General features: G+C 54.4%; 2 protein-coding genes across 2 annotated transcripts; one reads left to right on the top strand and one right to left on the bottom strand.

The window, feature by feature from the left end:
- The first annotated feature begins 206 nt into the window (after positions 1-206).
- On the top strand, positions 207-14,926 carry LOC118089762 (testis-specific serine/threonine-protein kinase 5-like). Its single transcript, XM_035124634.2, has 8 exons — positions 207-410; positions 1,860-1,967; positions 6,697-6,899; positions 9,797-9,852; positions 10,852-10,984; positions 11,320-11,435; positions 12,785-12,967; positions 14,448-14,926. Exons 1-8 carry the CDS (start codon positions 207-209, stop codon positions 14,924-14,926), a joined length of 1,482 nt encoding a protein of 493 aa, XP_034980525.1.
- A 2,814-nt stretch (positions 14,927-17,740) lies between these two features.
- Positions 17,741-25,448, bottom strand: HGH1 (HGH1 cochaperone). Its single transcript, XM_035124647.3, has 7 exons — positions 25,138-25,448; positions 22,112-22,663; positions 21,078-21,178; positions 20,773-20,871; positions 20,455-20,546; positions 19,357-19,479; positions 17,741-18,398 (listed from the first exon to the last, which is right to left on the bottom strand). Exons 2-7 carry the CDS (start codon positions 22,642-22,644, stop codon positions 18,231-18,233), a joined length of 1,116 nt encoding a protein of 371 aa, XP_034980538.3. The 5' UTR covers positions 22,645-22,663; positions 25,138-25,448; the 3' UTR covers positions 17,741-18,230.
- Positions 25,449-25,459: the final 11 nt, after the last annotated feature.

A 25,459-nucleotide genomic window follows, 5' to 3' on the forward strand; every position in this document is an offset into this window, starting at 1 on the left:
CAAAAGATGCGAAAGGGGCCGTGCTAAGAGAGAGAGAGAGAAGCCGCCACTTGGGTGCTTTCCCTGCCTTGTAGAGCTGATGTGTTTATCTGGACTCTGGTTCCTCTGGAGTTTCCTCCCCGCCTCGGTGCTGCCCCTGCTCCTTGGCCTGTCGCAAGAGAGGGTCCTCCTCCTTGCCACCCTCTCGAGAGAGAGACCCGCGGGCCATGAAGAGCTTCTCTAAGCGCGAGGCGGACAGGAGGACGTTCCTGGAGCAGGTTCGGGAAAGCAAGGAGAATGGCTACCTCCTCTCTTCCAAGAAGATAGGCTCGGGAGCTTTCTCCAAAGTCTACCTGGGTTATGCCACCCAAGAGAAAATGATGCAGAACTACAAGCTGGCCTCAGACCTCAGGAGCAAGCGGCACTCCATGGTGGGCACAAGAGCAGGGCGGGGGGCTCTGTCCGCACTCACCCAAGCTGGGAGGGAGGCGGGTGGGTGAGGGCACCAGGAAAGGGTCTTGCCCAGCAGAAGACTCGCCACGGCTTGGCTGGCTCCTGTTCCTCCCAAGAAGCCTCTTTCAGGCTCTGTTGTGGAACTGCCCGCTCTGTTTTCCACAGTTCCTACAGCAGCAATAAGATCCTAAGGAGAGCCTGCTGGATCCGGCCAAAAGAGGCCCATCTAGCTCACCACCCTCTTCTCACAGGGGCCAACCAAGGTGACCGTTATGGGAAGCCCACAAGCCATTTCTGAGCACAGCAGTGACACACGCCAGGCCTGGCATTCAGGGGCACAATAACTGCCTCCTGAAACGGAGGTAGAACCTAGATACCAGGGGTTGCTAGTTCCGGCCCATCTAGAACTGATTGGACTGCTGGGTGTCTGAAAGGAATGCCCAGGAGCGGCACCCTAAGTGGGCTCTGGCAGGATTCTGGGCACCAGCCGCTGCCCAACGATCAAATCAAATCAAATCAAATTTATTAAACGGTCACAGACCAAATCGACTCATACAACTATTCAACACAGGATAACACAGAAATAAACAGAGGACAATTTCAATACAAATTAGGTCATAACAACACTTTAAAGTTAAAGGACATAAATAAAATTAAAGATTCGCATTCGCCTGCGTATTGACATTGGAAAGCTCTTTGTTTCCTGCGTCTAATAGCAGATACACAGAATTTGGCAACATTGATTGTAATTTCAGGGCTGCCCAAGGATGTTAGCTGTGGTCGCTGCCCCTGGGTGAAGTCCATGCCCCTGGGCAGCCCACAAGCAAGCGACTAATTCAAAAGACAACAAGCGACCACCTGGAAACCACCAGCCCATCTTTTCTCCTTCCTTCCTTCCTTCCTTCCTTTGCCCTGACTTGACCAAATTGCAGTGTGTGCAGCTCTCATCATGTTTCTATGCTTTGTGGCAGCCTTCTCCCCTTTCCTCCCTACCAACACCTCCGCACCCCAGATTGAGGGCAAGTGTGTGAGGGCGGGCGGGCGCCCGGGTGCTTCTCTGCCTGCCTACCTTCACCCCAAGACAGGGCATCTTGGCGCAGCAAATGCCAGACCAGCCTGGGAGGATTGCTCACCCGTAGCGAGATTTCCCCCCAGGGAGAAAGAATGGAGTGTTGTGAATGGATCCATTGTGGCAGTCCAGCCAGGAAGATCTGCTTCCTGGATCAAGAGGTTTGAGACAGACCTGCTTCCTAGAGATTGCCTCCCTTGTGCAGCAGATGCTCACCTGCCCACAGACACCTGCGGGCTTCCATTGTGTTGGGTTGATGCAGGAACTGGTCCCCACCAGGAAGGTGCCCTTGCCCCCCATCAGCGGAACACACACTCCCTTCAGCTCCACATTCAAACTCTGCTTTCTCTCCTCCCAGGTTGCTATAAAGATCATCTCAACGGCAGAAGCACCTGTAGAATATACCAAAAAGTTCCTCCCAAGAGAAATCTACTCCCTCAATGTTACCTACAAGCATCTAAATGTGGTGAGTCTGTGTGGGGTCTGCTCTGGGCCACTTGTGCTTTGGACGGGAAGTTTCATGAGTTCCCCCTGCTGACCTCAAACCCCCCCCCCCCATGTCAGGTGTGAAGGACAACCTGTAATTCAGACGCAGGCTTTGCAGACCCAGACTGCCAGCGGCCAGGGGCATAGAGGTGGCAGGAGGCAGGCTGGCTTGAGCAAAGAGGGGTGAATAGGAAAGTTGACTCTAGAGCTCAGACTAGAGGTCACAGCAACAAGCTGGACATGTTGGGAAAGTGAGAGCTCCCCCAGAGAGAAAAAGAGAGGCTGACCCTTCAAAGCCCAGCCCAAAGCAGGCCTATTCAGACAGAAGTCCTTTATTTCCCATGGACATTTATAAAATCGAAGCCCTCACTAGTGAGCGAACACCCTGTGGCTGACTTCTTATGCAGCAGAAACTGGGAGAATATTCTCACAAATTTGACCCCCAAAACTCAACACAAGGCTCTGGATTTTGCTCCCCACCCTGATTTTGCGCAGAGGACACTGGTTGGTGCAGAGCAGCAGCCCTCACTTACACCAAGCTCCCTTTGAGCATCCCAGAGTCTGCACATGTGCATTACAGCATCTGTCACCTGCACGGCTGCTCCTTGCCACAACATCCAAGACCACAGGGCCTGACCCTTCCCCGGTCCTTGCGTCCAAGCAGACAACAGCCATTTGTGTGTGTGTGTGTGTGTGATTCATGGGGCACATCTTGCATTGCATGCCTTGCGCTCAGGCAGTCAAGTGTGCTGCAGTTCCAAAGGATAATGGGGGTATCTAACCAAAGAGTTCCACTAGCACAAGCACTTTTAAAAAAATAATAATAATTTTTATTGGTTTTTTCACAAATTTATACGTTTTAACTTAGCTATTTCAAACATTAAATTACAAGGTTCTTCCGAACCTTCAGACCTCCCTCCCTCCCTCCCTGGGTTCCATGTTCAATATTAGGTTTGCTGCATCTTTTACCCTTATCCATCTATTGTTGTTGTTGTTTAGTCGTTTAGTCGTGTCCGACTCTTCGTGACCCCATGGACCATAGCACGCCAGGCACTCCTGTCTTGCACTGCCTCCCGCAGTTTGGTCAAACTCATGTTCGTAGCTTCGAGAACACTGTCCCACCATCTTGTCCTCTGTCGTCCCCTTCTCCTAGTGCCCTCCATCTTTCCCAACATCAGGGTCTTTTCCAGGGAGTCTTCTCTTCTCATGAGGTGGCCAAAGTCTTGGAGCCTCAGCTTCAGGATCTGTCCTTCCAGGGAGCACTCAGGGCTGATTTCCTTCAGAATGGATAGGTTTGATCTTCTTGCAGTCCATGGGACTCTCAAGAGTCTCCTCCAGCACCAGAATTCAAAAGCATCAATTCTTCGGCGATCAGCCTTCTTTATGGTCCAGCTCTCACTTCCATACATCACTACTGGGAAAACCATAGCTTTAACTATACGGACCTTTGTCGGCAAGGTGATGTCTCTGCTTTTTAAGATGCTGTCTAGGTTTGTCATTGCTTTTCTCCCAAGAAGCAGGCTTCTTTTAATTTCGTGACTGCTGTCACCATCTGCAGTGATCAAGGAGCCCAAGAAAGTAAAATCTCTCACTGCCTCCATTTCTTCCCCTTCTATTTGCCAGGAGGTGATGGGACCGGTGGCCATGATCTTGGTTTTTTTGATGTTGAGCTTCAGACCATATTTTGCGCTCTCCTCTTTCACCCTCATTAAAAGGTTCTTTAATTCCTCCTCGCTTTCTGCCATCAAGGTTGTGTCATCTGCATATCTGAGGTTGTTGATATTTCTTCCGGCAATCTTAATTCCGGCTTGGGATTCATCTAGTCCAGCCTTTCGCATGATGAATTCTGCATATAAGTTAAATAAGCAGGGAGACAATATACAACCTTGTCGTACTCCTTTCCCAATTTTGAACCAATCAGTTGTTCCATATCCAGTTCTAACTGTAGCTTCTTGTCCCACATAGAGATTTCTCAGGAGACAGATGAGGTGATCAGGCACTCCCATTTCTTTAAGAACTTGCCATAGTTTGCTGTGGTCGACACAGTCAAAGGCTTTTGCATAGTCAATGAAGCAGAAGTAGACGTTTTTCTGGAACTCTCTAGCTTTCTCCATAATCCAGCGCATGTTTGCTATTTGGTCTCTGGTTCCTCTGCCCTTTCGAAATCCAGCTTGCACTTCTGGGAGTTCTCGGTCCACATACTGCCTAAGCCTGCCTTGTAGAATTTTGAGCATAACCTTGCTAGTGTGTGAAATGAGCGCAATTGTGCGGTAGTTGGAGCATTCTTTGGCACTGCCCTTCTTTGGAATTGGGATGTAGACTGATCTTCTCCAATCCTCTGGCCATTGCTGAGTTTTCCAAACTTGCTGGCATATTGGGTGTAGCACCTTAACAGCATCATCTTTTAAAATTTTAAATAGTTCAGCTGGAATACCATCACTTCCACTGGCCTTGTTATTAGCAGTGCTTTCTAAGGCCCATTTGACTTCACTCTCCAAGATGTCTGGCTCAAGATCAGCAACCACACTACCTGGGGTGTACGAGACCTCCATATCTTTCTGGTATAATTCTTCTGTGTATTCTTGCCACCTCTTCTTGATGTCTTCTGCTTCTGTTAGGTCCTTACCACTTTTGTCCTTGATTATGGTAATCTTTGTACGAAATGTTCCTTTCATATCTCCAATTTTCTTGAACAGATCTCTGGTTTTCCCCATTCTATTGTTTTCCTCTATTTCTTTGCATTGCTCATTTAAGAAGACCCTCTTGTCTCTCCTTGCTGCTTTTTGGAAATCTGCATTCAGTTTCCTGTATCTTTCCCTATCTCCCTTGCATTTTGCTTGCCTCCTCTCCTCCGCTATTTGTAAGGCCTCGTTGGACAGCCATTTTGCTTTCTTGCATTTCCTTTTCCTTGGGATGGTTTTCGTTGCTGCCTCCTGTATAATGTTACGAGCCTCCATCCATAGTTCTTCAGGCACTCTGTCCACCAAATCTAAATCCTTAAACCTGTTCCTCACTTCCACTGTGTATTCATAAGGGATTTGATTCAGATTGTATCTTACTGGCCCAGTGGTTTTTCCTACTTTCTTCAGTTTAAGCTGGAATTTTGCTATAAGAAGCTGATGATCTGAGTTACAGTCAGCTCCAGGTCTTGTTTTTGCTGACTGTATAGAGCTTCTCCATCTTTGGCTGCAGAGAATATAATCAATCTTATTTCGATGCTGCCCATTTGGTGATATCCATGTGTAGAGTCGTCTCTTGTGTTGTTGGAAGAGAGTGTTTGTGATGACCAGCTTGTTCTCTTGACAGAACTCTATTAGCCTTTGCCCTGCTTCATTTTGAACTCCAAGGCCAAACTTGCCAGTTATTCCTTTTATCTCTTGATTCCCTACTTTAGCATTCCAATCCCCTGTAATGAGAAGAACATCCTTCTTTGGTGTCATTTCTAGAAGGTGTTGTAGGTCTTCATAGAATTGGTCAATTTCACTTTCTTCAGCACCGGTAGTTGGTGCATAAACTTGGATTACTGTGATGTTAAAAGGTCTGCCTTGGATTCGTATCGAGATCATTCTGTCATTTTTGAGATTGCATCCCATTACAGCTTTTGCCACTCTTTTGTTGACTATGAGGGCCACTCCATTTCTTCTACAGGATTCTTGCCCACAGTAGTAGATATGATAGTCACCCGAACTGAATTCGCCCATTCCCTTCCATTTTAGTTCACTGATGCCCAGGATGTCGATATTTATTCTTGTCATCTCATTTTTGACCACATCCAGCTTACCTCCATCCATGGTTCTTACATTCCAGGTTCCTATGCAATATTTTTCTTTACAGCATCGGACTTTCCTTTCGCTTCCAGGCATATCCGCAACTGAGCGTCCTTTCGGCTTTGGCCCAGCCGCTTCATCAGCTCTGAATCTACTTGTACTTGTCCTCCGCTCTTCCTCAGTAGCATGTTGGACGCCTTCCGACCTGAGGGGCTCATCTTCCAGCGTCATAACTTTTATATGCCTGTTGTCTTTGTCCATGGAGTTTTCTTGGCAGGGATACTGGAGTGGCTTGCCAGTTCCTTCTCCAGGTGGATCACGTTTAGTCAAAACTCTCCACTATGACCTGTCCATCTTGGGTGGCCCTGCATGGCATAGCTCATAGCTTCTCCGAGTTATTCAAGCCCCTTTGCCACGACAAGGCATTGATCCATGAAGGGATCTATTAAATATCAATAATTATCATTTAAAAAATCACATTACAAGTGTCATTACTTCCCTACCAATAATTTTAACTGTTTACAGTGGTCTTCTAAATAAGTTAAAAATGTACTCCAGTCTTTTAAAAATACTTGATCTTTCTGCTTTCGGATCTTCCCCGTCAGTTTCGCCATCTCTGCATAGTCCATCAGTTTCGCCTGCCATTCTTCTTTTGTTGGTGCTTCTCCTTCCTTCCTTCCTTCCTAGCATAAGCACTTTTGTCTTTCCAGCAGAACTTTTGCTGCCTCCCCCACTGACCCTACCCAAGTCTGGGTTCTTTCCCCAACATTCTGGGGCACAGGCAGGCAGAGGAAAGGAAGGCGAAGCTCCGTTGCCCAGGCAAAAGTCCTTGCGCTCGTGGAACTGCTTAGCTCAGTGGATGCCAAGCGTTCTTGGGTCCCCCATCCCCTTTTGCAGTCCACCTGGGTCCCCTTGTGATGAGTGTGGGCTGCTCCCCTGCAGATCCAGCTCTACGAGATGTACCGGAACAGTAAGCGCACCTACCTGGTCCTGGAACTGGCCTCTCGGGGAGACCTCCTGGAGCACATCAACGCCACGTCCGACAGGAGGGAGCTTCCTGGGCTGGAGGAAGAGGAGGCGCGAAGGCTTTTCCGACAGATTGTCAGTGCCGTGGCACACTGCCACAATGTCGGCATCGTCCACAGGTGACAGAAATGGCTGGGTGGGGAGGAAGAAGGGGATAGCTGGGAGGTGGTGGCAGGGAAGGATCACTTCTGAGGCCTGGAAGACCTCCAGGGTCACATCCAGATTCCCTCTCAGGAAGAGGAAGGCGGCACCGAGGGGTCCAGAGAAAATGGTTGTCTTTCTGGGCCACGGGGGGAAATGTTTTTTAGGCTAAGAGTTTGTTTTGTTAAACCATATACCACTTCCCACCAAAAAGCAACTCACAAGCAGAGGATAGCAATAAAACGGCATCACAGCATCCTAAGAGCTCTGCTGTAGCAGCAACAGCAGGATTAGACCAAATGTGTGTGTGGGGGGGGGTCATGTGGTCCAGCCTCCTGTTCCACACCTCCCCTTGTTCTGCTGTAAGCCGCCCAGAGTGGCTGGGATTGATACTCAGATAGGCAGGGTATAAATATAAAATAATAATAATAATAATAATAATAATAATAATAATAATAATAGGCTGGCCACTGAGAGATGCCCCAAAGGGAAGCCTGAAAGCAGGACCTGAGTGAACATGCCTGATGCTCTGGGTGCTGCTCAAATTCCCATGAAAACGGAGTGTGTTTGCCTGGCACCAAAGTTATGACCACTTTAGTGCACCGGAAAGGCCTCCGTGGGGAGAACATCCACGGGCCCCAAACATTAGGAAGAACTTCCTGACAGTAAGAGCTGTTCGGCAGTGGAATTTGCTGCCAAGGAGTGTGGTGGAGTCCCCTTCTTTGGAGGTCTTTAAGCGGAGGCTTGACAGGCATATGTCAAGAATGCTTTGACGGTGTTTCCTGCTTGGCAGGGGGTTGGACTGGATGGCCCTTGTGGTCTCTTCCAACTCTATGATTCTATGAGGGTAGGGGGGAGAGACTGAAGCGATAGGTGGGGCTAGGAGAGAAAATAGGCAGGAGCGGACTCTAGGGGACATTTAAAAACCAGGTGTTTCTACACCAGTTCCCCCATCTTTCTACCCGTTGTCCAGGCAGGCAAGACAGAGGCACTGTCTCAGTTGAAGGACACATTCCAGCCAGGCAACTAGAGGCCATAGATCAAGATCGGTGAGCAGAGCAGTCTGAGGAGAAACCGTGGCTCTGAGTCAGAGTCCTAAGAGGCTTGGGACTTGAAAGGCTGGCTGCATTTGGTCCTCAGACCTGAGGCGCCTCACCCCTAACTTGCTGTCTTTCACAAAAAGATCCCAGAACACACAAATATCGCTTTGAATTCCCTTCACGTGACTTCCTCGTTCTACCTTCATACTCACCACTTTTGGACAGATACACAGATTGTTTAATAACCCATAATAAGGACACTGCAGTTCTCCACACTTTCCAGGATACGACTCATTCTTTGTAGTGTTTTCGGGGCTGCATCAATAGGAGTATAGCATCTAGATCAAGGGAAGTAACAGTACCACTGTATTCTGCTCTGGTCAGACCTCACCTGGAGTACTGTGTCCAGTTCTGGGCACCACAGTTCAAGAAGGATACTGACAAGCTGGATCGTGTCCAGAGGAGGGCAACCAAAATGGTCAAAGGCCTGGAAACGATGCCTTATGAGGAACGGCTTAGGGAGCTGGGTATGTTTAGCCTGAAGAGGAGGAGGTTAAGGGGTGATATGATAGCCATGTTCAAATATATGAAAGGATGTCATATAGAGGAGGGAGAAAGGTTGTTTTCTGCTGCTCCAGAGAAGCGGACACAGAGCAATGGATTCAAACTACAAGAAAGTAGATTCCACCTAAACATCAGGAAGAACTTCCTGACAGTAAGAGCTGTTCGGCAGTGGAATTTGCTGCCAAGGAGTGTGGTGGAGTCTCCTTCTTTGGAGGTCTTTAAGCAGAGGCTTGACAGGCATATGTCTGGAATGCTTTGATGGTGTTTCCTGCTTGTCAGGGGGTTGGACTGGATGGCCCTTGTGGTCTCTTCCAACTCTAGGATTCGATGATTCTTGGTTGGCCTTCCTTCTGACACCACTGAAGGGCCAGGAGGACTCTGGGTGAAACAGGCCTAGGCAATCCCAGCTCGTTGCCCGAGATGGGCTCTATCGTTTTATTGTTCTCTTTTAGCTTCTCTGCCTATGGCAGAAGATTGCAAGGGAGGCAGGCAACGTCTGCTGATGTTCCAGAGCGATCTTGTGCGCAGGCCTGAGCACTGGGCATGGGAGCTTCCTCAAGCATCTCGGGGGCCCTTGGGCTGATGTGCTGCTTTGCCTTCTGCCACGGGGCTCCAGCATACCCAGATTGTTGCAAAAAGCCCCAAACAGCAGTTGAAATTAAATATGCAACCTGAAGGGAAACAGATTGGTGAAGGGAAACAGATTGGTGTCATTTCTGCCATGTGCAGGGTTGGGATTCTTTGTAGCAGGTCCATTTCCAGGCTCCTCATAAAGGTAAAGGTAAAGGGACCCCTGACCATGGACGACTCTGGACGACTCTGGGGTTGCAGCGCTCATCTCGTGTCATTGGCCAAGGGAGCCGGCGTACAGCTTCTGGGTCATGTGGCGAACCAGAGCAATGCACGGAAACGCCGTTTACCTTCCTGTCAGAGCGGTCCCTATTTATCTACTTGCATTTTGACGTGCTTTCAAACTACTAGGTGGGCAGGAGCAGGGATTGAGCAATGGGAGCTCACCCCATCACGGGGATTCGAACCGCCGACCTTCCGATCGGCAAGCCCAAGAGAGGCTCTGTGGTTTAGACCACAGCACCACCCGCGTGCTCCTAGTGCTTACTAATAGGTAATGAGTCTGCTAACTTCAATGCACATTCTAGTTCTTTCCTCCACCTGCACATCTGCATGCTCTCGTGGTGCGCCTGGGTAATTGGAGAGAGCGAAGATCAGTAGTAGCCCATTCAAGCTCCTTTTGCTGCTTTCTGTTCCCTCAGAGACTTGAAATGTGAGAACATTTTACTGGATGAACGTGGCTTCATTAAGCTGACAGGTGAGTTTCCTTCCATGGGGACAGAGCGAGCGGCATCATCCCATCAGCCAACAACATTTGTTTCTGTCAAGCGAGCACAGGGTTCAAAACATGGCAGTCAGTGACCCAGATAAGGGAGCAATCATGGCCAGAGGATCTCCCTTATAATAGCATGTTTGAAGGGCATCAAAGTAGGCTCTGCCTTCTACCTAAAACAGCCATTTCCCTCCTTTCAGTACCATGACATGAAGGCTCGCTGCCCGCCCGACTCACCCCAATTTTAATGTTTTCAGAAATTCAACTGGGACAGGCTAATTCCACTGTGAGATGTATATAGAGAATTTAGGACCCCAAAGCATTTCTGTATCTCTCTCAAGGGAAATTGGACAGATAAAATCTGCATCCTCCAGTCGCCTCAAGTGAATTCAAATGGAAGGATTTCTTGGTCCTTCTTGGCAGAGCCTGTGGAGACACCAGAAGTCCCAGAAGTAGGATCTTCTGAGTGGGAGCTTCTGCCTTCTTTTATCGGCTGTGGCAGAGCCTCCCATTGCCACACCCAATTCCCAAAAGCAATAATGACCAGCTGGGAAACTTGGGCATGGATGAAGCGGCCGAGGGATGCGCCCCCTAAACCAGCCATTCATTTGCTTTCCTATTTGTTTATTGGTTTGTTTGTCTGTCTGTCTGTTTCCTGCCTTTTTCCCCTGACAGCTTACAGTTAAAAACAAGAAAACCTGCTGAAAACCTGGAAAAACCAATAATAGATTAACAATAAGCCATTAACAGACTTAGAACTAGATACATATATAAAACTGGTTTAAAACATGCCGCTGACTACAATGAGAGCAGCACAACACCAGCTCTTTGATTAAAAGGAGGGAGCCCCTAGCAACCCCGCAGTGGGGGGATCCGGGTGTTGGGAGTCCGAAATGCCTGGAGAGCCCGAGGCTGGCAAAGGCTCTTTTCGTAGCTGCCAGGTGGGGAGCTGGTCTTCTTCTCTGCCCCCCCCCCCAATTGCAGATTTTGGGTTTGCCAATCGCTATTCCCTGAAGAATTCCCTAATGAACACCTTTTGTGGCTCCGTGGCCTACACTGCCCCTGAAATCCTCATGAGCAAGAAGTACAATGGGGAGCTGGCTGACCTATGGAGCCTGTGAGTACAATTTGGGGCAGAACTGCTGGAGCATTGCGGGGGGGGGGGGGAAGAGAGAGATGGCACCAGGGGCATTCAGGTATGGGGCCGGGGCAGGCACAGGTAACAAGCCAGTGCTTAAAGGGCTGTGTGCCTCATTGGTTAAAGCATCTGCTCTGCAGGTAGAAGGTATCTCAAGGTAGGTCTGGAAATATCCTGCAAGGAACCCTGGACCACTTTGGCCTGGCAGGTTGCTTCCCCCAGCACAGGCAAGACTTGCAATGGAAGCATCCTGCCCTGGGCCAGCTGGCGCTTGGGGTGGTGAGGGTGACCCCTCTCTGAACTCCTTCCCGCAGTGGGGTGATCCTCTACGCCATGGTGACAGGGAAGCTCCCCTTCAAGGAGCGCCAGCCGCACAAGATGATCCACGTGATAAAGCAGGGACTGGCTTTCCGACAGCCCATCTCACCAGGTACAGCCGTGGCAACACGAGGCTCTGCTGCAGGGGCCCGGAGGGGGGGAGGGGGGAGGCTCAGTTGGGCCCACACCTGCCACCCCAGCACCCAAGAAGAGGGGGAGATGGGCATGGCTTCTGGAAAACCACGGGGAGGACTTTTTAAAAATCCCATTAGAATTGCATTTCCTTACAGCTCTAGGGCCCCGAGGCCATTCTGCAATCTCCTGGTATTTTGCAGAATCTCCTGTACCACCCTTGCAGAATTCCCAGCAGGGTCAGGGGTCAGGAGCCCCCCTCAGCCAGCCCCAGGGAAGAGGAGGCAGCCGCCGCCGCAGACACCTTGGCATTGAGCAGCCCCTTCCCACTGGCACCATCACCTCTAGCTGGAGCTGGAGTCAAGTCAAAGCAGGCCGTGTCCAAGGCCGTGGCTCTCGCCCCAGAACTTTGCTCCTCCTTCCTCTGGTGTCTCAAGTTCACCCATTGCTTCTGGCAAAAGTCACATGGGTATTCACATTGCATCCCAGTGCTGAGAGCCTGACCATATGCATCAAGCTTGCTGGCATCCGGGGTTCCTTTACAGCAGGGGTGGCCAACTCCCAAGAGACTGTGATCTACTCGCAGAGTTAAAAACTGGCAGTGATCTCCCCTCTTTTGGGGGGTTCAGGTCAAAGATGTTGAGCTTTTTTTAGGAAGGAGGAAGGTCCATTTTGGGGAGGTTCGGGTCAAAGTTGTTGAGTTTTTTCAGGGAGGAGGTAAAATGTTGAGCTTTTTTTTTTTTTTAGGGGAGCCACAGTTGTTCAGCTTCTTTGAGCGGAGCCAATGATCTACCAGAGATCTACCGCAGACATCCAGTGATCTACCGGTAGATCACGATCTACCTGTTGGACATGCCTGCTTTACAGTGTTTCCAATGGAGGCACCTGATCACAAGGCTCTGCAGCCACCTGCACTGGGGGCATGGGATTAGTTCTGCATCCTGTGCCAGCCCCCCTGCCCAGAGCTACACGGCAGGCCGAGCCCTAAAGCCTGGCCGGTTGCAGGGTGTCCCAGGAGCAAAACGAACCCGGGAACCCCAGAGGGCGCAAGAACAAGGTGCAGGGGGGCTGCACACGGCTGCTTGCTTGCAAGTCAGCCAGCGACACTTGAGACTCTGCAAGGGAAACGGAGGCAGACCTCCTGGCCCAGGCTCCCTGAGCCCTCTGCCCTCCTCCCCCAGAAGCCCCACCAGTTGCTTCATGCAGCTGGCACAGCCCAGGAATGAAGGGCCTACTGCTACAAACACTGCCCCCCCTTTCCATTAGAGCCCCCAGGTGGTGGTGGCTGCTGCTGCTGTGGGGTCTGACCAGCTCTTCTCCCCGATGCAGAATGTCAGAACCTGATTGAGGGTTTGCTTCAGCTGAAGCCGGCTGCCCGCCTGGGCCTGCAGCAAGTGGCCACGCACCGATGGATGCTGCCTGCCACGTCGGCCATCTTCCACCGAGTGATGAGCTCCATGGGGGTCCACCCGGAGTGCAACCTAAGCCCAGAGAAGTCCCAAGCGATACAAGGTAAGCGGCCAGGCCTGGGACCCCCAGCTCCCCTCCGGAGAACAACGCACACAAACCCTGCCCTGAGGGAAGCCGATAAGGACAGGCAGGACAGACCCCCCCACACACCATCACCCAGGGAAGCAGCCTCTGCCTCTTTGGGTAACAGGGAACCCCCTTCAGGAAGAGACAGCAGACCAGGCCTCTGCCCTGTCCTGGGCACCGTTTCTGGGCCAGAAGCTCTGCCCTTGCCCCCAGCAGGCAGCCAACTCCAAGAAGACCAGACCCCTTGGGTAGGGTTACCAGACATCCCCGTTTCCCGGGGACAGTCCCTGGAATTGCGAATAAGTCCCCAGACAAATTCCATCCCTGGAGTGTCCCTGGATTTCATCTAATGTCCCCAGGAAATGCAGCAGTGTGGGGCAGTTGGCTCTGGCTGGCTTCAGGAGCTGCTCGGAAGTCCCCATTGGATGGTGGTGCCGGGGCCCCAAGATGCAGCTTCCGGGCCGCCTCCACCTTCCCTGACCCCAGCATCTCAGCTGGGAAGGGAGGCTTCCTGCTGCCTATGGAGCAGCCTCCCAACTCCTACTTGCGTGCAAGCAGGAGAAGGGCGGGGATCTCTCAGCTGCGAAGGGAGGCTTCATGCTCTGCAAGCAGGAGGGGGTAGGCAGGGCCGGCTCTAGGGGTAGGCTAGGTGGCACGGGGCGCCGGACAGGCAGGGGGGCGCTGTGTGGCAGAGCCGCGCAGCAACCGCGCTGTGCGCTGCACCCGCCCACCAGCCACAGCAAGAAACGGGGTGGGGCAGGGGTGCCGGAGCAATCTCCACACCACGGCGCCCGAGATGCTTAAGACGGCCCTGGGGGAAGGGATCTCTCAATTAGGCAATGGGAAGCCTCCCTTCCCAGCTGAGGGATCCCCACTCCCTCCTGCTTGCACGCAAGTAGGAATGGGATTGGGGCTGCTCCGATGGGAAAGGAGGCATCGCTCTTGGCCAGGCATCCCCAAACTTCGGCCCTCCAGATGTTTTGGACTACAATTCCCATCTTCCCCGACCACTGGTCCTGTTAGCTAGGGATCATGGGAGTTGTAGGGCAAAACATCTGGAGGGCCGCAGTTTGGGGATGCCTGCTCTTGGGCCCCCTTCTCCACCTCCCATGCCTGACCCACCGCGCACCGCTCCCCCCCCCACCAAAGAATCAACAACTCAGGGGCTGCCCAGGCTCGTGGAGAAAGGAGATAAAAGCTTTGGAGGAAGGGGAAACCTGGTGGTTGAGGTCAAGGCAGCGTCTGCCCCTCTGCCACCGCCATAGCTGCAGCACCCACCTGTAGTATTTATTTAAAGTGTCCCCTGGGCTCAGTCCTTGCAGAGCTCCTCGCGGCCCCCCGTGTGTTGCGGGATGGATGGAGAGCGCCCACCTGGTCGGGCAGAAAGGGCGATGCAGCCCCCGGTCCCTCCCCGCTGCTCCTCCGCTAACCGGCTCCCCTGGCCGCCTTTTTGCAGCGGAGCCCCCGGGCGCCACGTCGCAGCTGCCGGACCTGGAGAGCTCGACCAAGGCGTCGGAGAGCGCCAAGGAGGGCCAAGTGCGGCCCACGCCGCGCGCCGCCTCGGCCACGGGCGCCTTCCCCGCGCGGGCGGCCAAGGTGGCGGCGGCGGCCGAGAAGAAGAGCAGCGCCGACGGGGCGGCCGGCGCCGCCAACTGCATCCTCCAGCTGCCGTCGCCGCGCAAGACGGAGCGCCCGCCGCGCCTGTCGCTCTACCGGCCCAGCCTGCTCAGCAGCCTGCAGCCCTTCCACCACCTGCCCAACTTCCGAAAGCCCGGCTCGGGCTTCTCCACCAGCGCCTACGTGAGCAGCAAGCGGCTGGCCGACCGGGTGCCGGCGCGGGCGGCGGCGCTGGGCGCGGGCGGCGGCGGCGCGGGCGGCTCGGCGAGCCTCTCCAAGCAAGTGCACTCCCTCTACACCATGACGCCGTGCCCGTGAGCCGCCGCCGCCCCCGCGCGCCCCCGCGCAAGCTGCAGCCGTCCGTCCGCCAGCCCGCCCGTCCTGTGGGGCCGCCGGTGCCTCCCCTCGGCCGCCTCCGGCCGCGCCCCGGGCGGGGGACGCAGCGCCCAAGGACCGGATGCAGTGAGCACTATTAAAGATTATTCAGAGTCCCTCCGCGCTGCTGCCTGCTCGTGTGTGCCCGCGCGGCACCGGCGGGCGGCCGACCCGGGACTGAGGAGGCGCCGCCGCCGCCGCCGCCGAGCCCGCGCGCTCCTTGCTCGACCGACTGCACGTCTGATGCCTGCCTGCTGTTTTCTCTATATACATCAGTGTATCTTGGCTTGGCGTGGCTCTTCTTGCCGTGTGTGCGTGCGCGCGCGCGCGCAGAGGGGCTGGGGCGCCTCGCGGGAGGAAACGGTCCCCCACACTCCCCGTTGCCTCTGCATTAATGCCCCGGGCAGCTCACGGAGAAGTTGCTGCCCAATGTCCCCGGGGCAGCCCTTTTTCCCACTTGAAGGTTGCATTCGAGGCCACGCATCTCTCACGCTTTCCGAATCCTACCGCCAACATCCCCTAGAAAAGGCCACTTTTGCTTCCTGTAGCCTTTGGATCAGGAGCTGCTGCTGAACCAGCCCCACAACCCAGCACTGGAGGGCTGGTTCATGCTCAGCGCAGGTTTCTACAGTATTTGGTTTTTTAGAAAGAGCTCCTGTCCCTTGTCCCTTGTCCCTTGTCCCAGGTCCCTTGCTGCTTGCTCCTCCTCCTTCCCAGGGATTCCTGTGGCCATTTAAAAAACTTCACACTTGCTTGCATGGCTCAGATCTTCTGGCAGTTGATTCAGCCTAATCTACATCCGCATCTTAAAATAAACGCAGCGGAGACGGAGCTCTGCAGTCAGTTCAAGCACCTGGTCCCAATCCACCTTTTATGGAATCCACCTCCTGTATTTCATATCTGCTGAATTTGTTGGCTGGGGCCCTGGAGGGGGCAGAGAGAAGAGCATCTCTCTCCCTGGGGCAGGTCCTGGAGGCTGTCCTTGAAAGGCAGCCAGGGGCTTCAGAGGCCAGTGTTGCCAGGACCGAGGCTGGCCAGGAAAGTTAATCGCCCTCTCCCTGTGGAGCCGCTTAAGGGATGCCCTCCTTTGCACCCAGGCCATAAATGTCTCCCCTGGCTTGGCCCTCCATGCCATGCAGTTTCTGCTTAGCAAGAGACGCAGGATCTTTCTTCCGCCCTCCACATGCGCCCAGAGCTGCCCTCTGCGTGGATCCCATCAGCTACCACAGGCCCTTTGCTGGGGTTGGGCTAGATGACCCTCAGGGTCCCTCCCAACTCTACCCGAGTCGCCCCCCTCGCCTGCCTGGAGATTCTTCCCCATTGAGCCACAGGAGAGCAAACCCTTCAGGTCCCAGCCAGCCCAGAGTCGCCTTCCCTCCTGCTCTTCAAGGAAACAGCTCCCTCAGGGACCCCAGCCAGGGAAGGGGCCCTTAGAGAGAGAGGGTGGGCTTCTGGCTCTCTCCTAACGCTAGAGCTCCTGGGCAGCCCATGAAGCTGAGTGCTGGGAGGTCCAGGGCAGATAGAAGAAAGGCCTTCTGGACACAGCCCAGGGTTAGACTGCGGAACTCCCTCCCCCAGGCAGGAGGCAGAGACGGCCACCCATCTGGAGGCTTTTAAAAGACAAATTCATGGAGGAGCAGCTGCCTCTTGATGACTACTCTCGGGAGGCCGTAAATGCTATTTTGTGAGCTACCAAGAGCCTCATGCAACTAAGAGCAGCTGATAGCATTAAGCCCCTGCAGTCGCCTGAATCCATCTCTTCCTAGTATTCCTCCCTGCACTTTCAGCTCAGAGCAGAGTCTCTCATGTTGGAAAGGGCCGAGGACCACCTCTGGAATGGGGGGGGGGGAGTGAAGGGAAACAGATGGGGAGGGGGGCAGGGAAGGCGGGTTGCATTTAAGAGGAGCCCTTCCGCTGGATCAGGCCCAAAGCCCACCTAGTCTCACCTCCGATTTTTCAGTGGTCCTTCAAATGGGAAGCCTTGAAGAGGCCTCTTCCCCCCTCCCAGTGCTGCTCAGCAACTTGCCTCCCTCGGCCGACTGCCTGGGCAGGAAACAGGCAGCTCGTTACTGACGGACCAAGAAGGCAGTCCAGAAATGGCCCCGTCCTTCCCCAACCTGCTGCCTTCCAGGTGTTTTGGACTACAACTCCCATCATCCCCAGGGTTGTAGTACAAAGCACGCAGGCGGCCACAGCTTGGGAAGTCTGGAGGAAAACACCCTGGAAAGGGGTCCCTTGTGCTGAAAGGCAGCCCAGACGTCACTGGTGTGGGTCACAACCTATTGTGGGGTGGGGGGCACCTCCGCCATTGCAGCAGACATTCCGCTTGGAAGGAGGCTGGGGAGTGGGGAGAAAGATTGTTTTCTGCTGCTCCAGAGAAGCGGACACGGAGCAATGGATTCAAACTACAAGAAAGAAGATTCCACCTAAACATTAGGAAGAACTTCCTGACAGTAAGAGCTGTTCGGCAGTGGAATTTGCTACCAAGGAGTGTGGTGGAGTCTCCTTCTTTGGAGGTCTTTAAGCAGAGGCTTGACAGCCATCTGTCAAGAATGCTTTGATGGTGTTTCCTGCTTGGCAGGGGGGTTGGACTGGATGGCCCTTGTGGTCTCTTCCAACTCTATGATTCTATGCGGCTGGGTGGGGGGCACCTATGGCCAGGCAGACCCGGCCAGACCCACAGGGCTGTCTTCTCACTCAGACTCCAGAAGAAGGGCAGGAACCTCAGAGAATCAAATGCCAGATATAAACTGGGTCTTTCTGTGCTGGCAAACATTTTAATGGAGGGCATCAGAGTCACTGGGGCTGCCAACTCATCGCCCTCTTTCTGTGGGTGGTGGCAGAATTATTATTATTTATTTATTGAAATTATAGACCCAGAGTCTCAGGGTGGTTCGCAGAAAATATCAACATAAAAAACCACAATATTATCAAAATAAAAACCACAACCCAATAACACACACACACCCCGCCCCAGGCAGGCCAGCCCCCTACAGGCCCAGGAAGGGCACCCAGCTATGCCTGGACAAACTGCTGGCAGGGAGGGCCCAGGCTTCAGATCCTGCCCTTCCCATTCCTGAAGGGGGCTCAGTTCTGTCCCCCCCCCCACTGCTGGTTGCTCCTTGGCACAGGTCCTTGGCCAACTCTCCTTTCCAGACTGCAGTCGCAGGGGCTTTGGCCACAAGGCTGGCTGGGGGCGAAGGGAGAGAAGGACTTGGAGGTCTTCATTCTCCCAGTTATCTGCGCCTCATCTCTGCAGCCCTTCCGAGCAGGATGCCTGGCTCTTGCACTCCTCCTGCTGCTGCTGATCTGCCTCCTCCAGATCCAGGCGCTGCAGCTGCTCCTCCACCTCCGCAGGGATCTCCACCTCCAGCAGGTTCTCCATCCCGGCCTCCGGCTCATCACCAATGAGGACCTGCTCAGGGCAAAAGGAGGAGGGAAAGGGACCATCAGGCCTAAAGCCAAGCAACATCCACCCCGACCCCAAACTGCCCCCAGGTGGCAGCATCAGGTCAAACCAGAAGGGCCTGTGGGGGGGATGGAAAGCCCCCCTCACTGCCCCCCCAGGGGATTACAGAAGCAGAAACAGAACAGGGGGCATGGATTCCAACGAACAAGGGGAAAGGGGGATTCCCCCAGCACAGAAATATTCCGAGTGCTCAGCTTCTGCGTCGCTTCCTTCTGTGGCCTGAGAGTTATCCAGTTATCCAGCAGCCCAACTGGATCCCACAAACCCCAACCACCACCAAGCAAAGGCTCTGCCCCCCCCCACCCCGCCTCACGGGCTCTGCCTGGATGCTTGGAGATTACTCGCTGCTTTTGTTCCCTGCTTCCTGATTAAAGAGAGCGTCCCATTCTCCCTTTAATCTTTTGTGCAAGCTAAAGAAGAAGAGGAGTTTGGATTTGATATCCCGCTTTATCACTACCCGAAGGAGTCTCAAAGCAGCTAACATTCTCCTTTCCCTTCCTCCCCCACCACAAACACTCTGTGAGGTGAGTGGGGCTGAGAGACTTCAGAGAAGTGGGACTAGCCCACGGTCCCCCAGCAGCTGCATGTGGAGGAGCGGAGACGCGAACCCAGTTCCCCAGATTACGAGTCTACCGCTCTTAACCACTACACCACACTGGCTCTCGGGATCAATGTCGGAGTCTTCCCCACCTAAATCCCTCGCTCTCCCTCCTGAAGCCTGAACAGGCCAGGGCTGCTCCTGTCCCAAAGGAGCCCCCCCCCCCTCACACAGCACCCTATCCAGAGCATCCCAGGGCCATCCAGGGATTCCCCCACCCCAAGCATCAGTCTGCAATCCCTGGGCCTGAGTGACCAAAGGGAGCCAGGGCGCCAATCCTCGGCTCCCCACTCCTTCCTAGCCCACCTGAATCAGCTTTTCACAGGCAGCCAGGACACCTGGGTCCTTTTCCCACTTGTGCAGCTCCCGCAGGATGAGGTAAGTGCCTTTCTCTCGCACTAGCCGGCGCCCTGGCTTGGTGGCTGTGAGCTGTGGAGAGAAATGGGGGAAGGTCTCCTGTCGCTGGGGTTGTGTGCAGAGGGTCTGCCTGGAGGCGCAGGGTGGGAACCGAGCACCCCCAGGGGAAGCTGAATGAGGGAGGGGCGGCAGGGCAGGGAGTGGACTGCTCTGGGGCACAAAGCAGCCGGGAAATTGGGGGGGACGGGACAGGTTGGGGCTCCTCCACGCAGAAAACAAAGAGTCCCCATGCACTGCCTCCATGGGAACTGGGCAAAGGTGGCTTTCATGACCCCACAAATACAAATCTGTTTAGGATCAGGCCGGCTGGAAGCAGCAGCAGACCCTAGTAAGGAAAGGGGTGGGGGGCAACCTGAAGGAGGGAAGAGGCTCAACAGGCCAGGAGGGCGAGATGGAAGACAGGTCAGCTGTGTGTGCGTGTGGAGCCTACAAATGGTCTCCTCCAACACCCAAACTGTGCGTGAGGGACCCTACATTGCCACTGGAAGACCTTCTCTTCTTTGGGGAAAACCCGCCTGCAGGTCCCAGCAGCAGCTCAAACACTCTGGCTTCTGAATCAGCCGTGAGGGTTTTCTACGCAGGAGGCAGCTAACAAGGTCTCTGCCCTGCCTCTAGGATCAGGGGCAGAAGTTGGTCTGGATCCCAGTCGCTGGAAACCGCAGGGGAGGAAGGTGCCCTTGCGCTCGGGCCCTGCGTCCCCGTTCCCCTTTGGGGCCCCTGGGAGAACAGGAGGCTGGACCAGGGGGGCCGTGGCCTCATCCAGCAGATGCTCTCCTTAAGTCCTTCGGTGTTGGAGGCAGGGAGGGCAAAATCCACATTCTCCGACTCTGCAATCCACATGGATTTAAGTTTGCATACAGCTGAAACCTTTCTTGTCCAGGAGTCTGTTTTTTTAAAACCAAAGACTGAGACGGTGGAGGGGGGGGGGGGGAAGGAGGGCAGATATTTGGAAAAGGCCCTGCCTTGCCCTCTCAGGCTGGGACTCACCAGCATAATGGCCTCCAGCAGCATCTTGCGGATGTCGGGGTCTGGCTCCCTCTTCTTCTCCGCTGCCAAGTACTGGAGGTCCAGGGGCAGCCCTGGGGCCAAGACATCGCAGGCTGAGAGGGGCAAGCACCCCACAGCCCCGCCCAGGCCCACCCTGCCAGGAGTCCCACTTCCCCAAGGCCCCCACAGGACTGAGGTGGCTAAGACACCCCTGCCCCGCCCCCCTGGGGCTTCCTGGAACAGACTCTGCCCCCAAGGTGCGACGACCCAGCACCCATCTCCTCCCCCCTCTCTCTCTGCCTCCCCAAAGGGACGCACTTTCCATCTCGTCCTCTGGAAACTCCTCAGGTCCAGCCAAAGGGAGGAGGAGGAAGGGGAGAAGGTCCACCTCGTCGCTCAGCAGCCACTCGTGGTGCCCTGGGGGAAACAAGCGAGGCAGTCCAATTTGGGGCAAAGACCCTGCTGGGGTGGGGTCCAAGCCCACTCTGGAAGAGACTGGGGGCGCTGGCAGCGAAAGGAAAGGAACACAGAAACACAGAAAAGCAGCAGGTTTCTCTGGGCCAGAAGAGAGAGAGAGAGAGAGAGAGAGAGAGAGAGAGCGCCCCCCAACCCCCCCCACTCACCATATTCAAAGCAGCAGTTGCGGAGCGTGCCCACCACCCCTCCTCGGCGGATGGATGAGTGTGTGTACTGTGTGAAAGGCAGCAACCTCTGCACCACACACCTGGCAGGAAGAGGGGGATCTGCGGTCAAGGAGGAGCCCTAAGGAAAAGCAGGGGCTTCTTCCCCTCCCATCATGCACTGCAGGCCCATCAGAGGCACCTGTCACTCAAGCAGGGGGCAACTCAAGCGCTGAAAGGCCTCCCCTCCAAAAAAAGAATGACCTCTCCCTGCCCAGGTAGACCCCTTGACGCCCCACCCCCAATTCATCCCTCCCGTCAGAGCTCCATCCTCCCTGTCTGTTTTCTCTTTTGTTTCCCTGGTTTTAGAAAGCATGGAAACGCCATTTACCTTCCAGCCAAAATGGTACCTATTTATCTGCTCATGCTGGTGTGCTTTCGAATTGCTCGGTTGGCAGAAGCTGGGACAGAGCAATGGGAGCTCATTCGAACCACCAACCTTGGGCAAGCCCAAGAGGCTCAGTGGTTTAGATCATAGCGCCACCTGCGTCCCTTTTTACTAATTGTATCACCTGGGGGGGGGAAAGCTCCCCCTCCCAGCTGCCTTAGAACAAATTGGTGAATGTGGTTGAGGGGGGCAGCTCACCAAATTCAGAGAGGAAACATAGAAATCAGAGAATTGTAGAATTGGAAGGGACCCTGGAGGCCATCCAGTCCAGCCCCCTGCAATGCAAGAATCTCAATGAAGGAGAGTCTGCCACCTCTCACGGGAATCTCTTGCACTGTCTATTCTTCCTGTTTAGTTGGAATCTCTTTTCTTGCAACTTGAAGCCCCTGGTTCGAGTCCTACCCTCGAGAACAGGAGAAAAGCAGCTTGCTCTTGCTTTTTGGAACAGCAGCTCTATTCATGCCTCTGTTGGACTGATATATATTTGCTACTCCCACTTTCTTCTCCGCAACCCCCCCCAGCAAATCCTCCACATGCAGAGGCACCCCATAAACCCCCACTCAACCCCAGCACCATCCCCCCCACCTGCCTGGATCTGTCCAAGAGGAAGTCTCGGGCTTCAGGTAGCTGGCTGAGGTTCGACAGCAAGGGCCCCAGGTAGTGGAGAGATGCCTCGGCGTTGAAGCCTTCCATGCAGAAGGCGTCCACCAGGGCCGCCAGCCCCCCCAGGCTCTCCTCCTGGAGGGCAGCCAAGAGCGCTCTGCACGAGGCCTCTTCCCGAGACAGGTTGGAGAGCAGCGTGCAGACGTGGTTGGCCATGGGGAAGGTTGGATCCAGCAAGCGCTTCAGCAGGACGGGAAGCCCTTCCTTCAGGGCCCCGTGGGCAGCGGGCTCTGTGGCCAGGTTGATGAGGGCGTGGTAAGCGTCTGTGGCCATGCACGGGGAGCGGTCGCTGGTCAGGGCCAACAAGGCGGACACAAGTTCCGGCTGCGAGGCCAGCAGTCGCCTGCCCTCCGGGTTGCCTGTGAGCCCCATCACATAGTACGTGGCCCGATCCTTCAGGTCCAGACGGGTATCTGGGGAGAGGAAAGCCAGCAGGTCCTGGGTCGGATGCTCTGCCATGCTGGAAAAGGGGGGGGATCTGCAGGGAGAGAGAGAGAGAGAGAGAGAGAGGGCACCCCATGAGCCAGCCTGTGTTCGGAGAGACCCCAACTACGCAGGGAGGTGCTTCGTGCCAATCCCCCTTCCTCCCACCCTTTCTCTTAAAAATCAGCTCTATATTGGACAAACAGGCCAAACCCTACGCCAAAGGATAAATGGACATAAATCTGACATCAGGAACCACAAGACAGAGAAACTAGTAGGAGAACACTTCAATCTCCCAGGACATTCTATACAAGATCTCAAAGCAGCTGTTTTATTACAGAAAAAATTCAGGAACAGACTGGAAAGAGAAGTTGCTGAATTGGAACTCATTACCAAGCTTAAAACCATGGAGCCACCTGGGATGAACAAAGACATTGGATTCTTATCTCATTATGCATGATCAAGCTTTCTTTAGCGCCTCAGCCCTTGCTTTTTCCCCGCAGGACCAATTGCAGTCATCAGCAGTCGTTAACAGCCATCTACAGGTTTACCACTCCTACCAGTCCATCACCGATTCCCACCCACCCCCACCCTCTGTATATACATAAGGGTCTGACTTCTGTTTCAAGTGTATCTGAAGAAGTGTGCATGCACACGAAAGCTCATACCAAAATAAAAACTTAGTTGGTCTTTAAGGTGCTACTGAAGGAATTTTTTTATCTTAAAAATAAATCCTTGAAAAAGACAGGCATGATCCAAGTTTATGAAATTATGCATGGCAGGGGGAGACTGGATAGAAAAAAGTTTTCCTCCTTCTCATGCGATTAGACCTCGTGGACATGCCATGAATGGGGGAAGATTCAGGACAGATGAAAGCAAGTCCTTTTTTGTGCAGGACATCCTCAACCTGTGGAACTCCCTCCTGCAGGAAGCAGTGGGGGGGGGCACCCACTTGGATGGCTTCAAGAGAGAATTAGACAATTCGCAGGAGGAGAGGGCTATCGACTAGCCAGGCTGGCTCTGCTCTGCCTCCACCATCGAAGGCAGCGATGCTTCTGAATTGCAGTTAGAATCATAGAATCATAGAGTTGGAAGAGACCACAAGGGCCATCCAGTCCAACCCCCGGCCAAGCAGGAAACACCATCAAAGCATTCTTGACATATGCCTGTCAAGCCTCTGCTTAAAGACCTCCAAAGGAGGAGACTCCACCACACTCCTTGGCAGCAAATTCCACTGCCGAACAGCTCTTACTGTCAGTTGCTGGAAACCACAGGAGTGGGGAGGGCTCTTGTGCTCGGATCCTGCCTGTGGATCTCCAACAGGCAAAAAACACCTAAGAAGAGCCAGCTGGATCAGGCCACTGGTCCATCTCGCCCAGCATTCTGTTCTCACCATGACCAGCCAGACGCCCCAAAGGACATGAGAAGCACCTACTGCCTTCCAGCTGTGAAGGGCAGAGCCAAGGCATTGTGGGGACCAGCCATCAAGAGCCAGCTCCTCCTCCATGAATTTGTCTCTTAAAGGCCTCCAGATGGGTGGCCGTCTCTGCCTATTGCCGGGGGAAGGAGTTCCGCAGTCTAATCCTGGGCTGTGTCCCGAAGGCCTTTCTTTCATCTGCCCATCCCCTCTCTCTAAGGGCCCCTTCCCTGGCTGGAGTCCCTGAGGGAGCCACTTCCTTGATGAGCAGGAGGGAAGGCGACTCTGGGCTGGCTGGGACCTGAAGGGTTTGCTCTCCTGTGGCTCAATGGGGAAGAATCTCCAGGCAGGCGAGGGGGGCGACTCGGGTAGAGTTGGAAGGGACCCTGAGGGTCATCTAGCCCAACCCCAGTAAAGGGCCTGTGGCAGCTGATGGGATCCACGCAGAGGGCAGCTCTGGGCGCATGTGGAGGGCGGAAGAAAGATCCTGTGTCTCTTGCTAAGCAGAAACTGCATGGGATGGAGGGCCAAGCCAGGGGAGACATTTATGGCATGGGTGCAAAGGAGGGCATCCCTTAAGCGGCTCCACAGGGAGAGGGCGATTAACCCTTTCCTGGCCAGCCTTGGTCCTGGCAACACTGGCCTCTGAAGCCCCTGGCTGCCTTTCAAGGACAGCCTCCAGGACCTGCCACAGGGAGAGAGATGCTCTTCTCTCTGCCCCCTCCAGGGCCCCAGCCAAGAAATTCAGCGGATATGAAATCCATAAAAGGTGGATTGGGACCAGGTGCTTGAACTGACTGCAGAGCTCCGTCTCCGCTGCGTTTATTTGAAGATGTGGGTGTAGATTAGGCTGAATCAACTGCCAGAAGATCTGAGCCATGCAAGCAAGTGTGAAGTTTTTTAAATGGCCACAGGAATTCCTGGGAAGAAGGAGGAGCAAGCAGCAAGGGACCTGGGACAAGGGACAGGAGCTCTTCTTTCTAAAAAAAGCAAACCCCAATCCCTGCCCTGAGAGGGACCAGCAGGGAAAGGGTGAATATCTTCCTTGGGGTCTCCCCCCCTTCGCCCCCTCTCCCCTCTGGGGCCCCCGCGGCTCCCGCCTCGCTCCTCACCTGCCTCTCCGCAGCCGCCACGCGCCGAGCCTCTTCCGGGGTCGAGGAACTCGGCCAATCGCCGCCCGGCGCTGCGCGAGGGCGGAGAGCGAAGTGGTAGGACCCGGATGCGGCGGACCAATGAGAAGCGGCGGCCGAGCGCAAGGCCCGCCGGGACTTGTAGTCTGCAGCCTCCAGACCCTCCGCGGGCTCCCCCGGCGGGTTTCGCAGGCGGAGGGAGCTGCGTGGGCGCAACTTGGCCCTCCGTGGCTCCTCGTCCCCGGGGCAGGCGGCGGCCTTCTGCCTCCTCTCTGCGTGGCAGTCAGCACTTTGTGCGCAGCAT

Source organism: Zootoca vivipara, chromosome 8 (genome assembly GCF_965207765.1).
Source record: "Zootoca vivipara chromosome 8, rZooViv2.hap1.1, whole genome shotgun sequence".
In the NCBI taxonomy this organism is placed as follows: Eukaryota; Metazoa; Chordata; class Lepidosauria; order Squamata; family Lacertidae; genus Zootoca; species Zootoca vivipara.